Here is a 21,262-nt window from a genome sequence, read left to right on the forward strand (position 1 = left end):
AAGGGTGTTCTTTTGATGTCATCATGACGTTGCAGTTGTTGAACGGCACAATTTTGCGTAATCAATGCTTTTCAAAATGGCGACGATATTATGATAACGTTTGGGCAGAGGCTTAAGTAATACAATCGAACTATTTACAATAATATTGAAGTTAATATATTACTTTGTAGTATTGTTATCCACAAGGATAATATTTGTCAATTCTTAATTATTTAGAATTGCTTGAGATTGGGATGTAATCCCTCCATTTTTTGAGTCACGGTGCAAAATGACGAAATTTACTTCTTGAATCCGATGCTTATCCAAAAAAAACCTCCTCTCACTGCTGATTTTTCTGATGGCCATCCGATGAGCATCATGACGTCACGCCCAAAGAGGCGAAAAACCGATCAGTAACACATCGATGTCATCTTTTAGTCATCGATGTCATCTTTTAGTCATCGATGTTTTTGATGCCGGTTACTAAACGCAGCCAATATCAATATAATCCGAAACACTTCAGCAATCCGGTAGTGCAATAGATCAGGCGTTGGACTATTTCTAATTAATTCGTTGACTTTCATTCATTTCAAGGGAAAAAATAAGTTCAACCACTGAAAGAACACTTGTGGGAGTTTTAGAATTGCTCATACCATTCAAGAAACTCTTTGCCAAATTTCAACCCTCTGTTTTGGATAAAGAATGCGCGCGAGGAAATTTGTTTTCACGCTATAGGATAGGCAACTCCCCTATCTCCGACAGCAGCTTATTCTGTATATACTTTATTTTCAGCTTCGGTTGTTAGCACGGGCAAAGCTAGGTCTCTATGTTATGTAGGTTTGTGCGTGCTAACAAGAGACGAAGAAAAAAAAGATTATAAATATCCGCGATATTTTTACCTCAAATGCACGGACCTGTAGGCTTTAGTTTCAAATACGTGCATAGTCGTATGTAATCAATTGGTGGGTCCTTCAAACATTATCAAGGAACGTTGTGCTATTAAAAATAGCGAAAATTATTTCTTTAGATTCCCAAAAGATTTAGAAACGTAATAAATATTTATAATACTAACTCTAACATCCTTCTCTAATAGTCTAAATTAGTATTACTTGAAATTTTAAAAGTCACTGGCTCGACTACGAAGTCGACACTCGACAGTCGAGGCACTTCAACTTTTTTCGAAGCCTACTAGAATTTCCGCCCATACATTTGAGCTAAAACTCGCGGATATTTTAAATCCAGAGTATCATTATTTTCTTCGTCTCTTGTCATCACGCACAAAGCTACGTTACATAGAGACCCAGCTTTGCGCGTGCTGACAACCCAAGCTGAATCAGATTATACAGAATAAGCTGTCGTCAGAAATAGGGGAGTTGCGTGAAAACAAATTTCCTCACGCGAATTCTTTATCCATGCTGCTATGGTACCCAGTAGGATAAAAACCCTTGGAAGGAAAAACGGACAGACATCCGCCTTTTTACATAAATAGAAATTGATTTTTAAAATTTTTAGCGGTAGAACTTTTGGTAAACATTATATTTTACAATGTTATTACTATATTTACATAGAAATATACGAAAAGGTTTCCTCTAAAACAGCAATATTAGCGCTTAATAAAAATTAAAATATTTGAATAATGCTAAAACCATTCATAATTTGATATCGCAGCTTATTGAAGATCATTTCATCACCTAATAGAGAAATTTTGAAAGGCAACATATAAATTCTATTATTTGAGTTGTAAAAATGGCATTCTTTAACTTCCGTTTTAAGACTTTTACCCTACTAAACCACATTAAGCCTTTCAGTGCTCGAGTGGATGGGCAAAAATTGGTGCACATCCATCCTCTAAAAAATTACCTGGCCATCGTGTCCGACGACGAAACGTTTACCATTCGTAAAGACTACACATTCTAACTGCTCAAGTGTCTAATTTGTGTGCTCTGTTCCAGGGTTGCTTGATTTAAATCAAGCGATTTTTTAAAAAAATCATTTGATTAAAATCAAGAATATATTTTTATTTTTAAAAAATGTTTTCTAAGATTCCAAGAAGAAGGATAAGAAACTCGAGAAGAAACTTAACTAGGAAAGACCTATAATTTAAAACAATCATAGTGTTGTTATATTTCAGTTTAAGTTTTTCCTACAACTTCAGTTTGTCTTGCTGGATAGGCTAATAGCGATTTCCACTGACTGCACTCTCGGGCCGTTTTCGTCCGCCACTGGGAACACGAGTGCAACACTCGCCCAGAATCGCGTTTTCCACTGACCCCAAAAACTGCCCGAGAATAGCTCTTTCGTGCTCTGAAAAATTCGACGGAGCGACGGTGCTCGAGTATGACGTAATAAAATTAAAATGGCAGACCAGACGGTATGTGATAGAAGACGGGCTCTCGCTTAAACAAAGCAGGATAATCTTGTAAAGAGTACGTTACGTATATTAAGACATCGTTCGCCTCCTGGTACTGGATCCAGCATAAAGCGAATTCTATCGCACAAGCGGTAGACGCGGTAATTAACCGCGCGATTGGTTCATGTTCGTACGCGCACATAAAGACGCGGTAATTAGCTTGGCGATTAGCTATTAGGTGTCCATTACTGGATCATTGGTTTTTGAGTCCAGGGCGGTTCCTGCTTCCATAAGTTTCTTTGCTACGTCGCGTTCCCGACATAAAGAGTACTTTCGTTATTTTTGGCTTCTCCTTGAAGATTAGTCTTTCTTTTTAAACTCGACCATCTCGGTCGTCGGGTCAGGAGCGAGTCCTCTTTTTTTTCTTTAACCCTTCCTTTCGGGTTTTAGCCCGGTAGGCTGACGTCAACGATGACGTCGGGGTATTTTTGTGTAAACTATTCTATACAAAACTCTTTAGTTGAAAATGGTAACTTTCCATAAAGGTTGGGGTTTTTACCGAGGTGAAAGACCTTTGGGGACAGCATTTTAAATTGTAAGGCATGATAACGAGAGATAGGGTAGCCCTGGCCAGTAGCTTTCCTAGGTCTCTCGGACCACCATGGCTGAACCTGTACAATGGCCAGCATTGAAAAGGCGTGACGTGGGTTTTTGAGAAAGAAGTTTATTTTTTACGTACGTAATTGGAATTGCGAAATTGGAATTTATATGAATTTTGAAATTTTAGCGTTACAAACCACTGAATAACACTTTTTCCTTTCCATTTTAAAATACGCAATGAGTTTTTAGTGAGTAGCCCCTCGACGCGTTACGTTCAATGTTTCAAAAATAATTGCAAGGAATCCCTAAGTTACCCTTAAACAAATTCCATATTCAAATCACGAATAAAAATACCCAATGAGTGAAAGTTAGCGTTCCACGACGCGTTGCCTTCAACAGTGCTAAGATCATTACCTATAAGTATACATTAATCCTTAGGCACATCGAAGACGGAGTCCATTGCCGTCACTAACGGAGTCAAACAGGGAGACCCACTATCACCACTAATCTTCAATTGCGTCATTGACGAATTAGCCCGAACCTTACCTTCTCACATTGGGGCTAAGATCGACAACGCCTCAACCAACATCATTTGATTCGCCGACGACCTGATCCTTGTGAGCCCCAGCAAGGACGGTATGCAAGCTCTATTGTCGAAACTGAGTGTCTTCCTTTGGAACCGTGGTCTTCGGGTCAACGTCGGAAAATGTGCCGTCCTCATACTTATCAAGCTGGGCAAACAGAGGGAAGATTATTAACGACCTGAAATTCAAATTTAAAATTAACGACGTGGACATTAGTAATATATCAAGCGATAGTCTGTTAACCTACCTGGGAATCAAATACTTACCGACCGGCAAAGCACGCCCGGATCTGCAACCACTAAAAGACGATCTCGAGAAGTTGGGGAAGGCCCCAATGAAGCCCCACCAGAAAGTCCACTTGCTCCGGGACTTCATCTTACCACGTCACCTTTTTACCTACACTCTGTCGAAGTTCTTTCAACAGGACTTACGCCGGGCTGATATAGAAGTTAAGTCCTGTCGTCGCTTCCTGCGTCTTCCACACTACTCACCGGATGGCTTCTTCTACGTTAAGGCTCGAGATGGGGGCCTTGGTCTCCTGTCATTCTCCACCAATATCCCGCTCTACTTCGTCGCTCGGGTTGAAAACCTTGCAACCTCTCCAAGTCCGATCATTAGGAAGCTCTACGCTTTCCACCAGGTCAAGACCTCAGTGCACCATGCCCTCAACATGCTTCAAGGTATAGGCCGTACGAAAGCTGACGTCAACCTATACTGGCAAAATCGTCTGTACAACACCGTATACGGAGCAGGACTTATACAAGCACGAGATAGCCCCACTTCTAATGCCATCTTTATGGACTTCACCCGTGCGAAGTCTTCATCGCAGTTCGTATCTTGGGTCAAGACTCGGCTGAATCTTCTCCCTTGTCGAGGGGCCCCATCCAATCAAGGGAATAAGCTGTGCCGGGCATGCCATATCCAGGTGGAGAGTCTCTCGCATATTTCCAACGCATGCCCTCTATCAAAGGCGAAATTCGTCGCACGCCATGACAAGTTCGTCCACCTAATAAAGAGGTAGTCACGCCGTGCCAATGTCCAGATTGCCATCGAGCCCAGAATTACGGATGTCAACCAAAACCTCCATAAGCCTGATCTTATCATCATTGCTGAGGACCGGATCACAGTCTGTGACGTCGCTTGTCCCTGGGAGACACCTAGGACCTCGTATCAACATAAGATCGATACTTACAACAAACCTGAGGTCCTGGATGCGATATCACTCCTTTGGCTCAATCGTCCGGTTGATGTGACCACCTTCGTCGTATCCGAAGGTATTTTGTGCTACCGAATTAGGTGTCAAATAAAACCCACAAACAGGTCTTTATTATGCTTTCGTGCCATCAAAAATTTTTGCGGCACATTTGAAACTGGTAAACTTTTGGTTAATTACCCCGGGCTTGTATCATTTTAAGACAAGGTAAGCAATAGAGTAATATCGGTTACGGGGAGGGTGGCATTAAACTCCGCCCATTCGCCCTTTTGGAGGCAGAATTTAACATGAGCTCTATAACCACCAGAAGGTGACTCCATCTGTTGGCTTGTTAATTTCATTGGCTGAAAAACCAATGGCGTCTCACCCCCTTCAGCAAATATAACTCTATACACCACTTCGATGTAAAAGAGACGGAAACACACGAGAGTCAAATTTTCCTTTATCTCAACTTTTAATGTCTGTGTTGTGGGCTTACGGGACGACGGTAAAATTTTGCCATCCATCTCGCCTTTTAGTGTCTGCGCCGTAGGCTTGCGGGATCGTCAGAGTTCGTATAGTAAGCAAGGGATCAACCATCTAGATTTCCCGTTACTAAATTTTGCTTCCCCTTGTTAAGAAAGGTGTGATGTTTAGTGTAAATGTAATTCAGGGTCACATATACATGGATATTTTCTGAATGACGACTGAAGGCGTAAGCTCGGATTCAAACCTTTATAACAAGTATGTATACCTTATATCATAATTATATTGCCTTTAAATGATGTAACGTTAGCTAGTGTATATAACTGTCAAAGAAAATAATTAATATTAATTACATGTAATTAAATATTCAAGAAAAACCACTAGCTAGGAAACTTGAGATTGTAATTTAAATTTCGGGTAGAAAACCACTATCCTATTCTACCCTACCGAACATATTCTTTATGTTTATTTATAATATTCCAATAGAGATAGAGCTCGGCATTTTCGATCAATTATCCACTTTATTTTATCTTTATCCATACCCGAAAATTATCCACAGAACTTACATGTTAAATCGTATTATAATCCACAAATTTGTTTATAAATAATCGGTTATCCACCAATATGTGGATAATTGATCGAAAATGCCGAGCTCTAAATAGAGATTTCGTCTACGCTGCCATTACCAGTGCTAATGGTGAAGTAAACAGTCAGTGTTAGAGATTTTGGCATAGAAGTATTATATCATGTATTTTACTTTAGTAGTGTTAGTTATAATTAGCACGTCGGAGCTAAAAAATCCTTCTAAAGGAATCTATTAAGTCCTTTTTTACTTCCAGGGTACGATAACATACCACCAGAAGCGCTGAAACTCTAAAAGGCTTCATTATATACCTTATATGTCCAAAATACCTTTTTCGAAATCATTTAATACCCGCACTGTGAGACAACTAACAGAATACGTTCATGGGTACTTAAAACGTCGCGGAGGTATTTTGTAGTACCTTCAAAATACCTTTATTTTTAACAGTGCGTACCAGTGATCTCATGCGTCCCGACTACCTTTACCATTCTTTTTGGAACAACTTGAAGTATTTTGAAATGCCGGTACACTGTTAGAAAAATGCGTTCTGGCCTCGTTGAAAAAAGAACGGCCTATTCTAAATTGAAATATGGCGTTCTTTGGGCTGGTCACTTTGAACGATTCGTTCAAATTCTTCCCTTCCGTTCTCTTGAGAACAAAAGCTCCCTCGTTCAACTTGGAATTTACAATTGTTTCAAACAGCACGCTACTTCGTTCACATTAGAACAATGTTTCGATTTTTCACTGCACGCCCTTTTGTTCGACTTAGATACTACATTTGTTACAAACAGTACGCTTTTTCGTTCACATTAGAACATTATTTCATTTTTTCGCTGCGCGCCCTATTGTTCGAGTTAGATACTACATTTGTTCCAAAGAGTACGCTTTTTCGTTTACATTAGAACATTATTTCGTTTTTTCGCTGTACCATAGCCGACTTGTATTAATAAAGGCCTATAGGTAGGAAGCTACCCATGGGGCGGCATACCGATTTTTTAGCGACCGCTAGATGTCGTTCTTAGGGGGAAAATTTTGTGGCGGGAACTTCAAAACGAATGAAAATGCCAATAGGAGAAAGCTTACTTTTAGTCTTGAGGTTGGGTTTTTTTTTGAATAAAGTAAGGCAGTTTTTTAGAAGTAATACATTTACTTGATAACAATTTAAAGTGCGTTAAGTAAACTATGTTTTCTACTTTTAAAAACAAGTGTTTTGATTAGTACCTAACATATGAAATTTTTTGAATCACATTACAACTTTGCATATTTTCGGGGTAAGGGTTTTTATTTGTACGTTTTGACTGTTTCTTCAACGTCACTTATATCTTTGGCATAGTTGATCATTAGGGGTTTGACAAGCTTATCTAACAAAATATCACATAAATGAATATATACCTATTCCTTCCCCATTTTCAGCGTCTCACCAGACCCAATCGTTTCCACAATTAAGGCGCGTATTTCTCTCAGATTTCGTATCCACCCCCATCATCCTTGCCCTAAAATACCCCAGTAGTGTTTTGGTAAATATAGGCATATTCATGAACTCAAATAAAAAATTATAATTACAAATCAAAACTATATTAAATTACAAATTATAAATCATCGTAGGATTCGTATCTGATTTTGTTAAAGTACCCTTAACGTTTCTACCTCTCCAAAATACTTTGGGTATTTTAAAGTATGCAATAACGCAATAAGTTACTAAACTTTTTCAATCCTACTGTTATATGTATATATTAATTTATGTGATATAATGTTAGATAAGCTTGTCAAACCCCTAATGATCCCCCGAAAATATGCAAAGTTGTAATGTGATTCAAAAAATTTCATATGTTAGGTACTAATCAAAACGCTTATTTTGAAAATATTACATTTTACTGTGATTGAAAAGTAGAAAACATAGTTTACTAAACGCACTTTAAATGAGATGAAGACAAATATATTGTTATCAAGTAAATATATTACTTCTAAAAAACCCAACCTCAAGACAAAATGTAAGCTTTCTCCTATTGGCATTTTCATTCGTTTTGAAGTTCCCGCCACAATATTTTCCCCCTAAGAACGACATCTAGCGGCGGCAGATCACGACGGCCATTGCCAATATCAGAAAAAAAACCGAGAATCACCTATAGGCCTTTATTAATACAAGTCGGCTATGGCTGTACGCTCTTTCGTTCGACTTAGAATTTACATTTGTTCAAAAGAGTACGCCTTTTCGTTCACGTTAGAACATAATTTCATTTTTTCGCTGCGCGCCCTTTTGTTCGAGTTAGATACAACATTTGTTCCAAAGAGTACGCTTTTTCGTTTACATTAGAACATTATTTCGTTTTTTCGCTGTACGCTCTTTCGTTCGACTTAGAATTTACATTTGTTCCAAAGAGTACGCCTTTTCGTTCACGTTAGAACATAATTTCATTTTTTCGCTGCGCGCCCTTTTGTTCGAGTTAGATACTACATTTGTTCCAAAGAGTACGCCTTTTCGTTCACATTAGAACATTATTTCATTTTTTCGCTGCGCGCTCTTTCGTTCGACTTAGAATTTACATTTGTTCCAAAGAGTACACCTTTTCGTTCACGTTAGAACATTGTTTCGAGTTTTCGCTGCACGTCCTTTTGTTCGACTTAGATGCTACATTTGTTCCAAAGAGTACGCCTTTTCGTTCACATTAGAACATTATTTAATTTTTTCGCTGCACGCTCTTTCGTTCAACATAAAATTTACATTTTTTCCAAACAGTACGCTTGTTCGTTCACATTAGACCATTATTTAGTTTTTTCGCTGCACGCTCGGGCGTTCGACTTAGAATGTACATTAGTTCTAGCCAGCCCATACCTTCGATCCCAGTTGAACGTTCTTTCGTTGTACCCAACTCGTTTTCTAGTTCCGATCAGAACGTGCATTTGCTTTCATAAATTTGCTCCGTCAAGTTTTTCTTTCGTCTAAGGGACTGTTCGTAACGTGAACAGAGTGGTAGGGGATTTGAATTAATACAACTAATTGTTGGTGGGGAGTAGAGATGTGAAATTACCGTAATTTTTAAAAAGGGTAATTTACCGGGTAAATTACCGATAAATTACCGATTTAAATTTAGGGAAAACAAAAATTACCGTTCAGTTGGTAAGTTTTGGTAATTAACATTTTCCTGTGCATGCAATGCATTACTTAAAGCCGAGGGGGTAATTACTTGTTTAATCTGGTGTACACTCGCTGAGTAATCCCGAATAAAATTCAGTAATCCAAGATAATTTTAATAATCTCAAGAAAAATCTAGAGTTTCAAAATAATCGAGATCCTTAATACTAAAAATTTAGGTTAATACCGTATTAATCTCCCTTAATACTTGAAAATTGCCGTTAATCCCAAGGAAAACCACAATATTTCGTGAATTCCAGAAAAATTTCGATAAACCTTATTAATCCTAATGAATCTTCGAATTAAATGTTTAATCTTGCCTAATATCAAATTAACCGCCAAGAGATTACTTCGTCATTATTAATCCCACTTTTTGTTGAATAATCCCAATTTTTTTTTTAATATTTCCCCCTCGCTTAAAACAAAGTTTAATTGTGAGCATTATCTGACTGCTTTACGCGTATTTGCGGCTTTTATTACCAAGACGGCAGCCGTGGCCTTTCTAATCTGATTTTTAATTAAAGATTTATTAAAAGACTAATTTCTAGCGCAACTTTCAAATTACTGACTAGCTAATAGCGCCTGATTAGTCATTTAGGAAGTAAACACAGAAATGATTGACCATTGTAAAATGAACATTTAATGAGTAATAAAAATGTTTGGTAATTTACCGCCGTAATTTACCGGTAAATTACCATTGTAAAATTATGGTAAGATATAAAACGGTAATTTACGCGGTATTTGGTAAATTACCGGTAATTTACGGACGGTATATATATATTCTATATATATAGCCAAAGTATGGCATTATGCTTTGAGTTTGAAAATGACGGATTTCAACAATAACAATATTCTTATAATATAGAACTGGTTAATAGACCATTTCAGAAATTACATATAAGGGCAAGGCCGCAATTGGGTATTTTTCTTCGCGCCAAGAAATAACAGCAGATGTAGTGCGAGTTCACTACACGCGGGAGACTAGCCAATTCGCGCTGCCTATAGCGGTGCTTCTTGAAGATAGAGAAAATACCCCATGGCGGTATCGCCCCTGTGTGTTGGTTCCTCGGTATGTATTTTCCGAAATGGTCTATACTATATTCTTATTGAAAAACCGGCTTTCCATTGGAAAATTTTGGGCTTTCTCAGTATCGAATTTTGCTCAGTACATCGCAGGTGTGGATAATAGGTTTTTTGATGGACAAGCAAAACAGGATCTGAGGTCGTCCCAGTATTTTGTAGCGTCCAAGAAAAGGTTACAGAGGACTCTAGAGGAAATTGAAATGACAAATACCAATCGGATAGACCCATTCTCGTATGAATAGGGGGAAAAGAAATATGCGAACTACTTCAGAAACTGTCAGTATGCATAGTCACTCTGCACTCTGCAGAAAGGTTGGAAGTGTGAAAGACCAACGGTTTTCGGTTCAAAAATATTTGCGTCGGTAGCTTCTTATATACAAGAATTAGGTTGGAATATTAGATAAGAACTTTTTATTATTTTTTATACTCGAGAGCTAAGGTAAATCACTTAAGTTTAAGGCGGGGAAAATTTCGACGCGGTGAAAGTTCCGAAATCTACGTTTGCAGTATTCTGAATTTATACATAACAAAGGTATATGATAACGACAATTTATTCAACTTCCTCTTGTTTTTAAGTCGTACGAAAAGGAGCTTTAACGGAGCTGTATATTTTTGTTAAATGTTTAAAATAATTGGTCCGATAAAAAGCTTCATTAAAATTTAAGTTAAAAATATAATATCCCATAGCCTGTGATGTTTTTATAATTTCGTTATTGGAAATGAATTATCCTTAACATTATAGGGCCTCATCCTTTGTAAGGCTCCATCTATCGAGAACATTCTATCTTTGGAATAAGTATTAGCTGCCCTTAATTCCCATCCATTTAAAATCGCCAATGAATCCTCATCACTTTTAAAAGCATCAATAAAAAATCCCCAATGAAAGAAAATCTTCATTTGTGAATAGCCCCTCGACGCGCTGTTTTTGAAGGTGCAAAAAAGGAATACCCGGAACCACTAAATAAACCTTATTCTCAATACCTTTTAAAATTGGCAATGAGTTTTTTAGTGACTAGCCCCTCGACGCGCTACATTCAACGTTCCTAAAATCAATACACGCAACCCCATAGTAACCCTTAAACAATTTCCCTTTAAAAATCACTAATAAAAATCCCTAATGAGTCAAAATTACCATTAATGAATAGCTCCTCTATAACACTGCTAAGATAATTACCCGTAACCTCTAAGTATACCTTAATCCCAATTCCGTTTAAAATCGTCAAGTTTCTAGTGAGTAGCACCTCGATGGTTAACCGTAATCCAGGCGTAACCCCTAATCCTCATAAAATTTCAGACCAATTCAAACTAATACCTCCATCGTTAGATGTACATCAAACGATGTGGCTTAATAGATTTGAGTGAATAGCCCTTGTTGCGATAACGTTGTGGGAATTAATTTGATTTTGTTTGTTTCGAAATTGTTTTTTGTAAAATTGTATTCAAATTGTGTGTTGCTGAACTTGTCCGCTAGAAAAATTGTTAAGCTATAGCGTGCTAGAATAGAGTAGCCTTAAAGGGTTATGTTCCCCTCTTTTACCTTGAGTTCTTCGTGGGTGGTTCATACCTGGCCAGTGCATTGTGAAAGAAAAGAAACTTTCCACTAAGAAAGAGTGTACTAAGGGCGCCACTAAGACGGGGAGGACCGGGGGTGATAACCCAGAAAGGGACAGCAAAAAAGAGTGAAGAAAAAGACAGAGCTACTTTAGAGTTAGAGAGGAATTTGGCGACGTTTTCTTACCTACTTTTAATAAATTCACGTTAAATTTTAAAGAGTTTATATATAGGGAGAGGGCAAACCCATTCTTGCCACGTCATAGGCTTATATCTCTTACCTCGATTCCATCCCCCTAACGGGGGAATTTCAGTATCGCGCCTACAAACGGTCCCCTAAGTAGAGGTATAAAATGACGTCGGATGTTCTTTCCCTCCCTGACAAACGCCCTCTCCCTATTGTCATAAGGTCGAAGCAGAGCTTAGTAAAATAACCCCAGAGAATAGAGATAGTTATTTTAAACGTTTGAGTGAATAGCCACCCGATGCACTACCCCAAGCGGAATAGTCTCAGGCTTAGTTTACAACACAGACCTATGCCCCTGCAAACTCGATTATACATAGATTTCCTCTTATTAACTTCTAACATAGACTTATTAAATAAAAGTTCTCATACTTTACTAAATACTAATTCCACGTTCGTTATTTCCAAGGGAGAGGGAACTTTTGCATTTTACTCTTGAAAATGTGAAATGCATCTGTATTCATTTGTGATTGGTTATATAATGCATGTTTTGGGAAAGTTGCGAAAAAATTTATGAATATTTGTTAACTTGGTTACTATGCTGCCTACTTGGTTATTATTTTTGTTTACTTGGTTATTATTTTTGTTTTCTTGGTTATAATTTTTGGGTTTTCTTGATTAATTAGCCGTTGTTGTTGTTTCCTTCGGATTACGTATGAGCTGTAAAATTATTTAGCAATGTTAAAGGTAGTACAACGAGGGGCTATTCACTAAAAAAGAAACACAAAATGTATTGTAATTATTATTGTAGCGGACTTTGGGGTCATAAGGCCCCGCAGCGGTTGGCTAAGATGTTGGAGTTCGCGTACAAACTTATTTAAAAAAGCCATGGGGTAAAATCCAAGATAAACTATTTTCCATGTTGGCAGTCCAGAGGTTTAAACAGAAGTCACTCGAGATTCCTTCTCATACGTTTATATCAAAGAAGATACACGCGTATATTTTCTTTGTTTATATCTACTAGGGTTTTTTGACCAAAGGGTTAACCTCCGAGGAGAGGAATCTCGTTCTTTCAATATATCAATACAAAAGAGTTTATTTTTAGAAGCGAGAAAAACATCTCGTTCTTTACAATTTCGAATGCAGTAACGAAAGGGTTAAAAACAGGTATTGAAAAGGTCAGGGGTGTGAGTGCAGGTTTCCAGTATAAAGAGATACAAATTTATAGAATGCAATGAACTGTAGAAGTTCGTAAAATGAAGTAGGACAAAAGTAACTTGTTTCATTATTTCCATAAGTATTAATTAACAGCTATTGTAATTATTATTTCCATAAGTAGTAATTAACAGCTATTGTAATTATTATTTCTTGCCTATTCGTGCTTGTAATAGCTTTTCGGTTTATTCATAGGCTTGATATTTGGATATGAAAGCCTACGCGTGTACCATATGCAATATACGAAGGCCCACACCACAAGGGTGGCTCAAGCATCTCAGAATCCGACATGCCCATGTACCTAACACGGTTTTGAAATGTAACCTCGTAAATTCTTGTATTAATGCTTATCACAATTACGACTCCCTGAGAAAACATACCTATCGAAATTATTTTCGTAATGGTAATTTCATCGTCGATGATGGAGAAGTTAATCATAATCTTGTTAATGGTCATCATTTGGAGGTTCCTGATTTCGAAAAAACTGCTCAAGAATGTGTGGAACATGGAAGCGATTCTGATTCTGAGATCGTTGAAGCAATGGTTGAAAAAGATTTACAGAGAAAAGCTGCTCTAATGGTGTTAGAAGCAAGAGAGAAACATAAGCTACCAAACTCAGTTGCTACAGCCATTGCAAATAGCGTATCTGACTTAGTACAAGACTGTGTTAGTTTTTGCTGTAAAATAGCTCGCAAGAGTAATTCAGAAGAAAAAGAGCTTCAAATTTCCAGTGCTTTAAACTCTATCACTAGTATATTGAAAAGCGAGTACAGGCTAAACAAATTTTGCGAGCAAAATTTGAAATTTATCAAACCTGTGACTTACATTCTTGGAACCATTCATACAAAAAAAAATTGTTCACCATACATTATCTTACGTGCCAGTTACTAAAGTATTAAGCAACTTGCTTTCGCACGCTGACATTTGGGCAGAATATACTAGAATTAAGGTACCACTCGGGGATGAGTATCTAGCCGACTATGACGATGGTAGCATTTTCAAACATCACCCAGTGTTTTCAAAAAATCCTAGGTGTTTGAAACTCCATTTTTATGCTGATGAAGTGGAATTAAATAATCCTTTGGGATCCAAAAGAGGCATGCATAAGGTTTTATTGATTTGATTTACGATTGGAAACATGCATCCAGCATTTCGTAGCAAACTTAGTGGTATAAACCTTTCTTTGTGTGTATGGTATCCGTTTGTGAAAAAATACGGTTATTCGGAAGTTCTTAAACCTTTAATTGAAGAGTTAATTATCCTGCAAACTGACGGCTTCTAACTTGGGAGTGAACTCATTCACGATTGCATTGCCACAATTTCGGTGGACAATTTGTCAAGCCACTTCATTGGTGGTTTTAATAAATCATTTTCATCCGGGCGAATTTGCCGACAGTGCATGATTTCCTATGAAGATATCTCTCGTATTTTGACGAAAATCAAATGTTAATTAGAACTAAAGAAGTTCATAATTATCATTTGGACGCTATTAGAGAAAATCCTGAGAACGAAAAACTATATGGCGTATACGGCTGCTCAGCATTTGAACAAATTCCAAATTTTGAAATAACATCATCACTAGCACCTGACGTAATGCACGACTTCCTAGAGGGTGTGGTTCCCTTAGTAATAAAGTTGTTAATAGGTCACTTAATTAGTGACCATATTTTGTCACTTGAAACCTTAAATGACACTATTCAAAACTTTCCTTACGGAGAGCTTCTTATTAAAAATAAGCCTGTGCTTATATCAGCAAATGTGGCAACAGGCAATTCAAAGCTTTCGGGATCAGCTGCTCAAAAGAAGTGTCTATTTTATTTTTTCCCGCTCATGTTTGGGGGATTTGTACCAAATAACGAAAAACATTGGACATTACTTTTAATTTTAAGTGAAATTGCAGAAATTCTCTATGCTCCGGTAGTGAACAAATTTTGGATCCCCTAACTTTATGACTTAACTATCGATTTTTGTAACCTTTTAAAAGACTTACCAAACTCGCGTTTCATACCAAAAGTTCATTATATGTTGCACTATGCAAGGTTAGTACAGGAATACGGTCCCTTGGTCAGGCTTTGGTGCATGAGATTTGAGGCAAAACACCAACATTTCAAGGTTATAGCAGCGCAATGCCATAACATCATTAATATAAGTTCAACCCTCGCTATGAGGCATCAGATGCTTCAGTGTTTTGAACAAAGCGGACCGTTAGGCTTTGAAACACCTCACTCAGAAAAATATCTAAAGTTGAAATACAATCAGCTTCCACTTAGTTTAAAATTGTTTATAAGGGAATCACTTAATCTAGACGTAGACCCAGTAGTTTATAACGTAGCTTCGGAACTCACTAAAAAATCTATAACTTACAAACCAGGGTACGTCTTTCCGATTTATTTGACTGAACATGGAACTCCAGTGTTCCTTAAAATTTATTATATCATTCAAATTGATATCTGGCACATATATGGGAGATTGCTTAAATGCGAAAGTTACCTTAATCATTTCAATTGCTATAGTGTATTAGAACAAGATACTTGGTACTTAATGTCACCTGGTGAACAGATTGACAATACACCATTACATGCATACACACATAATTCGCGACAAGTAGTCATGTTACATCACAGGCTTTGTGGATTTATGTATTAAAAACTTAACTTTCAAGTATCAGAAACAGTTCATATGTATATTTCTATGTATTTAAACTGATATCTCGGTAGAGATCAGCACAGATTTAATTGCCCATTGGTGTTCCTGCTGTTGACAAATTCGAAAATAAATTTTCTCTACTAATATGGATTCCATCCTCGAGTTTCACGTTACCTGCTTGCACTCCAAAAAAATTTTCAAATGCTCCAACGCATTGGATATTGATGGATTTAAAAATAGCTTAGAGCAACAATTTGAAGTTAAAATTAAAACTATTCAAGTATGGTCACAAAAATATAATGATTGGTTGGACTATGAAGATGAAGGATTACCGCAAAATGATTCTAAACTTAAATTAATGACGGAAAGTTCTGAAGATCTCCCCAAAAGGTTAGTGCTATAATTACCCTATCTTTCATTTACACGCGAGCAAGTTTGTCTACATGTATTTTTACTTCATGGTCATGAACGAACAGAAATGCCTCAGCTCAACCTTTGACTGCCACAAATTCGGCTAATGATTGCCAGAGTGATTCCGTGAATATCATTCAACTGCAAGATATTGATGGCAATGATCCCTACCCTAGCTTTGGCCAGAGTAGAGAGCTTCCAGAACCATACAGCACTCCAAGGCTACCACCATTTGTAATGAGACTTATTCAGGAGAAAACCCCCATCGTGTTTAGTCGAGACAACAAATCGCAAATTGTGAAGATTCTATTCGAAGATATCAGCGGATATAATATGTATTGAAAATTTTTAACTTTATTAACGAATGCTTCACTTGCATAATTTTATTTGCCAGGTACCCCAAGCCGACGGAGTTAGAAAGGGTGTGTCTCACCCTTGTAACAAAATTTCCGTTTTTGAAGGATAGACGCCCTACTGGCAAACCTTACGTAAGTTTAAGAATATGTGAATTCTAACTTTAAATAACAGTAATTTATATTTTTATCTACTTTTGCTTTACTTGTGCATTGCTGTTAGGATGATTAAAACAATTTCAAGGCTAATCTCTAGGTTCACTAATAAAACGAGGGTGGACAAATTCATAAATCATAACGATTAATCTTTTATTCCTATAATTTACAGAGTACATGGTACTGCTCCTTGCTTCAAAAATTTAGACATGAGCGTATGAAAATGACAAATTTGCCATCTGTACTAGAAATGAAAGAGAGACATAAACACAATGCTAAAAACCGTCGTTCTTCTCAAACAAATGAATCACCACCAACAAAAACTAATCGAACTTCACTTATGGTATGAAGTTTATGACCTTACTAATTTTTATTTAAATATTTATTTTAATAACTTTTCTAATGCGTGTTTCTCCATGTGAAGTGTCCATTACTTTTTCAATTGAGCGTTCCATAAACTACATGCAGAGAAACCAACACACTGTTGAAAACAAGTATGGTTTATCTCGGAACAAGAGGCTAGGTCCGATGGAGGACAAGTTCAGTACACCCGGAATGTGCATTTAGCGATGTTTTTTAGCGCTGGGATAAAAACCCAACATGGAGGCCATTTCATTTGTGTGTTTGCTTCTCTGGAGTAATTTATGGAATGGTCAATTGTATTTTAAAATTCTAAGATTTTATACTTCATTCTGGATGTTTTGGCCGGTCGAAGAAAGGCTAGTATAAAAAATAATTTAGAATTTGTAATCATATCTTAGATTAAATATGGACTAGCGGAAGATTCGGATAGTGTTGATGCGCATATCTCAGTCATGATGAAAGAAATAAGCAAGTCAAAACTAAATACATCTTTGCTAGAAGAGAAAATGAGTAGAACTGCTGGATTCAGACAATCCTATGCATAGTGTCATCGAAGTGGTGGAAAAATTTTCACTTTTGAAGCCAGTCAATCAGGTGAAATTTAAAAATAGTATAAAAAATATCTACTTTCTGCTATGTGATTATAAGTTCTTAACCACGAACAACACAGTCATAAAGAAAACGCTTCAAATGAAATTTTTTACCTTATATTTCAAAAGCTGCATGCTAACAACACGTGCCAACACAGTTTTAAAAAGCACTTTTGTTTTAGAAGGCGCGTTTTAGGGTTTAAAACTCAAAGAGTGCGAGAAAAAAAACTAGAAACTTCAGCTCCACTTTTACCCCAAACGCACCTATTTCAAAACCCACTTTTAGGCTTAGCATATCAATTTCGAAAATTGACATAAAACTTTTTTTTCCTTGATTGCTTCGTAACTAAACCAATTAAAACTGGTTTCTTTCTATTTTATTCCTATTTTAAAGTTAACATTTGTCTGTTAAATTAAGTGAGTGTTAATAAGGGCAATGAACTTATTGATAATGTTAAAGTTATTTAGTCAATTCGAACAAAGTAAATATCTTAAATTCGTAATATTTTATTAGTCACTATACTAAATTATTATTATCAATTAGCCGTGAAGTTAATTTTAGTTATATAATTATTTTACTTGATAATGGAGCTAAATCGACTTCAAAATCTTCACCCCTCAGCTGAAATCATAGCCACACCACTTTCAGCCCTTAACCAAAAGGATCCTAGAGCTAATTGCTAGAAAGAAGAAAACCGGAGTACAAAAGCACTTGATTAATTTAGAAAAGCAAAAATTGGTTTTATCCGAGGAAAAGTATGAAGGTAATTTTAGTTAATGATTGTTAAATTTTCAGTTTTTTAAGTACAACTCTTTTTAGAACTGGAACTAAAAACTTGCTTTTTCGTTTTACCGGCACTCTTTGGAGAAAAAATGACGCTGTGGGCTGCTCAAACGGTGAGATATAACACAACCGAAGGTTTTCAGATCCATATTTAAGTTTATTAAAATATTGCAGGAAGCTAATGGTAGTACTCCGTCAATGGTATTTTCGGATGAAGATTTTTTGAATACTTGTCCCGAAGTTCAAATAGAGGGTGTTAGATTCGATGTCAGATCTATCATAACTGCAGTTGTCTCTGTATTTTCTGGATACTATGCGTTTCAATTAGTGTATCCAGTTGGTCTAAAGCGAACACTGGAATATTTTCAGAAGTACGTTTTCAAAATAAATCCAGGAAACATAAGCAACGCAGTGGCCACAGTTGCTAATATGTTAGCAGCCTAGAAAATCAATCTTGCATGATCCGTGCGAAGGAATAAATTTTTCAGATTTGACTTTGTTGAGCTCTTTTTAAAAAATTTGGAGACTAAATATTTAAGAATCAATAAATAAACTATGTTCTTAACTGGAACAAAAGTGAGTTATGCGCATCTCTTTTGTAAACTAACCGACGAGCTTACATGAAAATTAAGCGTTCTAAAGTGAAGAAAGCAGAGTGATATAGGGAACAGATAGGCATACTATTGCGAGCAGATCAAGGTGCTAATATCAACAAAATACCCATCTTAATTTCAACAAATGGGAGTTACAAACTCGAACACTTAGGTGTTCTAAACTGAATAAGGGGTGCGAACTCAAACAAATGAACGTTTTGACTTTAACGAACCGGCGAGCTAAACTGAACAAATTGGTAATACAATTTCAACAAATGGGGGTGCCAACTCAAACAAATTGGTAATACAATTTCAACAAACGGTGGTGCTAAACTGAACAAATTGGTAATACAATTTTAACAAATGGGGTGCTAAACTGAACAAATTAGTAATACAATTTTAACAAATGGGGTGCTAAACTGAACAAATTAGAAATACAATTTTAACAAATGGGGTGCTAAACTGAACAAATTAGTAATACAATTTTAACAAATGGGGTGCTAAACTGAACAAATTAGTAATACAATTTCAACAAATGGGGGTGCTAAATCAAACAAATTGGTGATAGAATTTCAAGAAATGTGGCTGCTAAACTGAACAAATTGGTGATGCAATTTCGATAAATGGGGGTGCTAAACTAAACAAATTGGTGATACAATTTCAACAAATGGGGGTGCTGAACTGAACAAATTGGTATTTCAATTTCAACACATGGGGTGCTAAACCGAACAAATTGGCGTTACAATTTCAGCAAATGTGGGTGCTAAACTGAACAAATAGGCGTTACGATTTCAACAAATGGGTTGCTAAAACGAACATTTAGTTGTTTTGACTTCAACAAACCCGGGTGTTAAACTGAATAAATTTACATTACAATTTCAACAAGTAGGGATTCTAAAAGGAACAATTGCATGTTCTAAAAATATAGGAACTGTTGTTCTAAGTCTGACAAATACGCATTCTGAATTGAGCAAACCGTAGTTCAATCGTGAACAAGTCGGCGTTATAACTTGAAGAAAGGGGTGTGGTAAGTCGAACAGATCATTATTCAGAAGTGAATAACGCATCGCTCCAAACCAAACAAAAAAGTGTTCCAACATAAATAAACTATTGTGCTAGCTGGACCATATGAGTGGTCTATCAAGAACAGAGCAGGGTTGTAACTAGAATGAAGGAGAATGTTATTTAGAACGAGTTTATGTTCACTCAAAAACGGTACTGTTCATCGAAGAACGAACGCGTTTTCTAGAGCCAACGAAGTAATTGTTCAGATTACAACATCATTGTTAAATTTTGAACACCAAAAAATCGTTCAATATAGCTCGAAATTTTTTTGTTCTCCCTAGAACAAATTACCGTTCTGTTACAGGGACAAGCTTATAAACGCTCATTCGTTCTGAGAAGAACATTTTTTCCTAACAGTGTATGCCGCGTGTAATCTCGTGTAAAAATGTGTGCAATTTCCAATGAAATCTTTTTGAATTTTTTGTGAATTGAATTTCAATCTGATATCTGGTGTAAAAAAACATATCGAAGGGATTTTGGTGCGAGTTAGTTAGCCTGCCGCGTGTAGTGAACTCGGACTTGGTCTGGCGTTGCGGAGCCTCTTGGCGAGAGGGACGATATCCCAATGGCGGCCTCGCCCCCGTGTGTTGGTGTCTCTGTTTGTAATATTCGTCTATTACTCGAAATTGTATGACCCCCTACTGTCATAGTCCAAAGTCCTATTAGGCTTAGCGAAAGGTAGAAACCATGGATAAAGAATGCGCGTGAGGAAATTTGTTTTCACTCTATCTAGGACGACAGCTTATTCTGTATATACCCTGTTACAACATCGGTTGTCAGCACGCGTAAAGCTAGGTCTCTATGTAACGTAGGTTTGTACGTGCTATCAAGAGACAATAAACTTCAGGATTTAAAATATCCGCGAGTTTTTTAGCTCGAGTGCATGGACCTCTAGGCCTTAGTTTCAAATACGTGTAGGCAATTTCACAGTATTTGAAACTAAGGCCTAGAGGTCCGTGCACTCGAGCTAAAAAAACTCGCGGATATTTTAAATCCTGAAGACCCTGAAGTTTTTCGTCTCTTGTCAGCACTTACAAAGCTAGGTTACATAGACACCTAGCATTGCGCGTGCTGGAAACCGATGTTGTAACAGAGTACATATAGAATATGCTGTCTTTCGAGATAGGGAGTTGCCTATCCTGTAGAGTGAAAATAAATTTCCTCACGCACCTAATTCTTTATCCATGTAGAAACTTTGGTAACGGGAGCGACTTCCGATTTTTCACACTAAATCGGTGGATCACAGCCCATTCCATCACGCTTACGCTGCACGCTCTAAAGAAGCCCGTTTAACAATTTCTTGAAATTTTAATGAAATGTGCAGAGTAAGGATTTTTATTTATGCGCGAAGTTTCAAAAGT

General features: G+C 36.9%; 2 protein-coding genes across 2 annotated transcripts in view; one reads left to right on the forward strand and one right to left on the reverse strand.

Annotated features, from left to right (window-relative positions):
- LOC149634491 (multidrug resistance-associated protein 1-like) overlaps positions 1-21,262 on the reverse strand; it is a 265,543-nt gene that overhangs the window by 222,461 nt on the left and 21,820 nt on the right. The window lies entirely within an intron of this gene.
- Positions 9,832-17,414, forward strand: LOC149634499 (uncharacterized). Its single transcript, XM_089850970.1, has 6 exons — positions 9,832-10,522; positions 15,658-15,976; positions 16,063-16,332; positions 16,392-16,485; positions 16,679-16,849; positions 17,268-17,414. The coding sequence occupies exons 2-6, from the start codon at positions 15,732-15,734 to the stop codon at positions 17,412-17,414; spliced, it is 927 nt and encodes a 308-aa protein (XP_089707096.1). The 5' UTR covers positions 9,832-10,522; positions 15,658-15,731.

This window comes from Phalangium opilio, unplaced genomic scaffold (assembly GCF_054372755.1).
Source record: "Phalangium opilio isolate 3A_F unplaced genomic scaffold, DU_Popi_V2 ptg000098l_1, whole genome shotgun sequence".
NCBI lineage: Eukaryota > Metazoa > Arthropoda > Arachnida > Opiliones > Phalangiidae > Phalangium > Phalangium opilio.

Coding starts and splice junctions, on each gene's coding strand:
- LOC149634499 (XM_089850970.1), top strand. CDS start 15,732: ATGGATTCCATCCTCGAGTTTCACGTTACCTGCTTGCACTCCAAAAAA. Junction 16,486..16,678: donor GCCCTACTGGCAAACCTTAC/GTAAGTTTAAGA, acceptor TATAATTTACAG/AGTACATGGTACTGCTCCTT. Junction 16,850..17,267: donor CTAATCGAACTTCACTTATG/GTATGAAGTTTA, acceptor ATCATATCTTAG/ATTAAATATGGACTAGCGGA.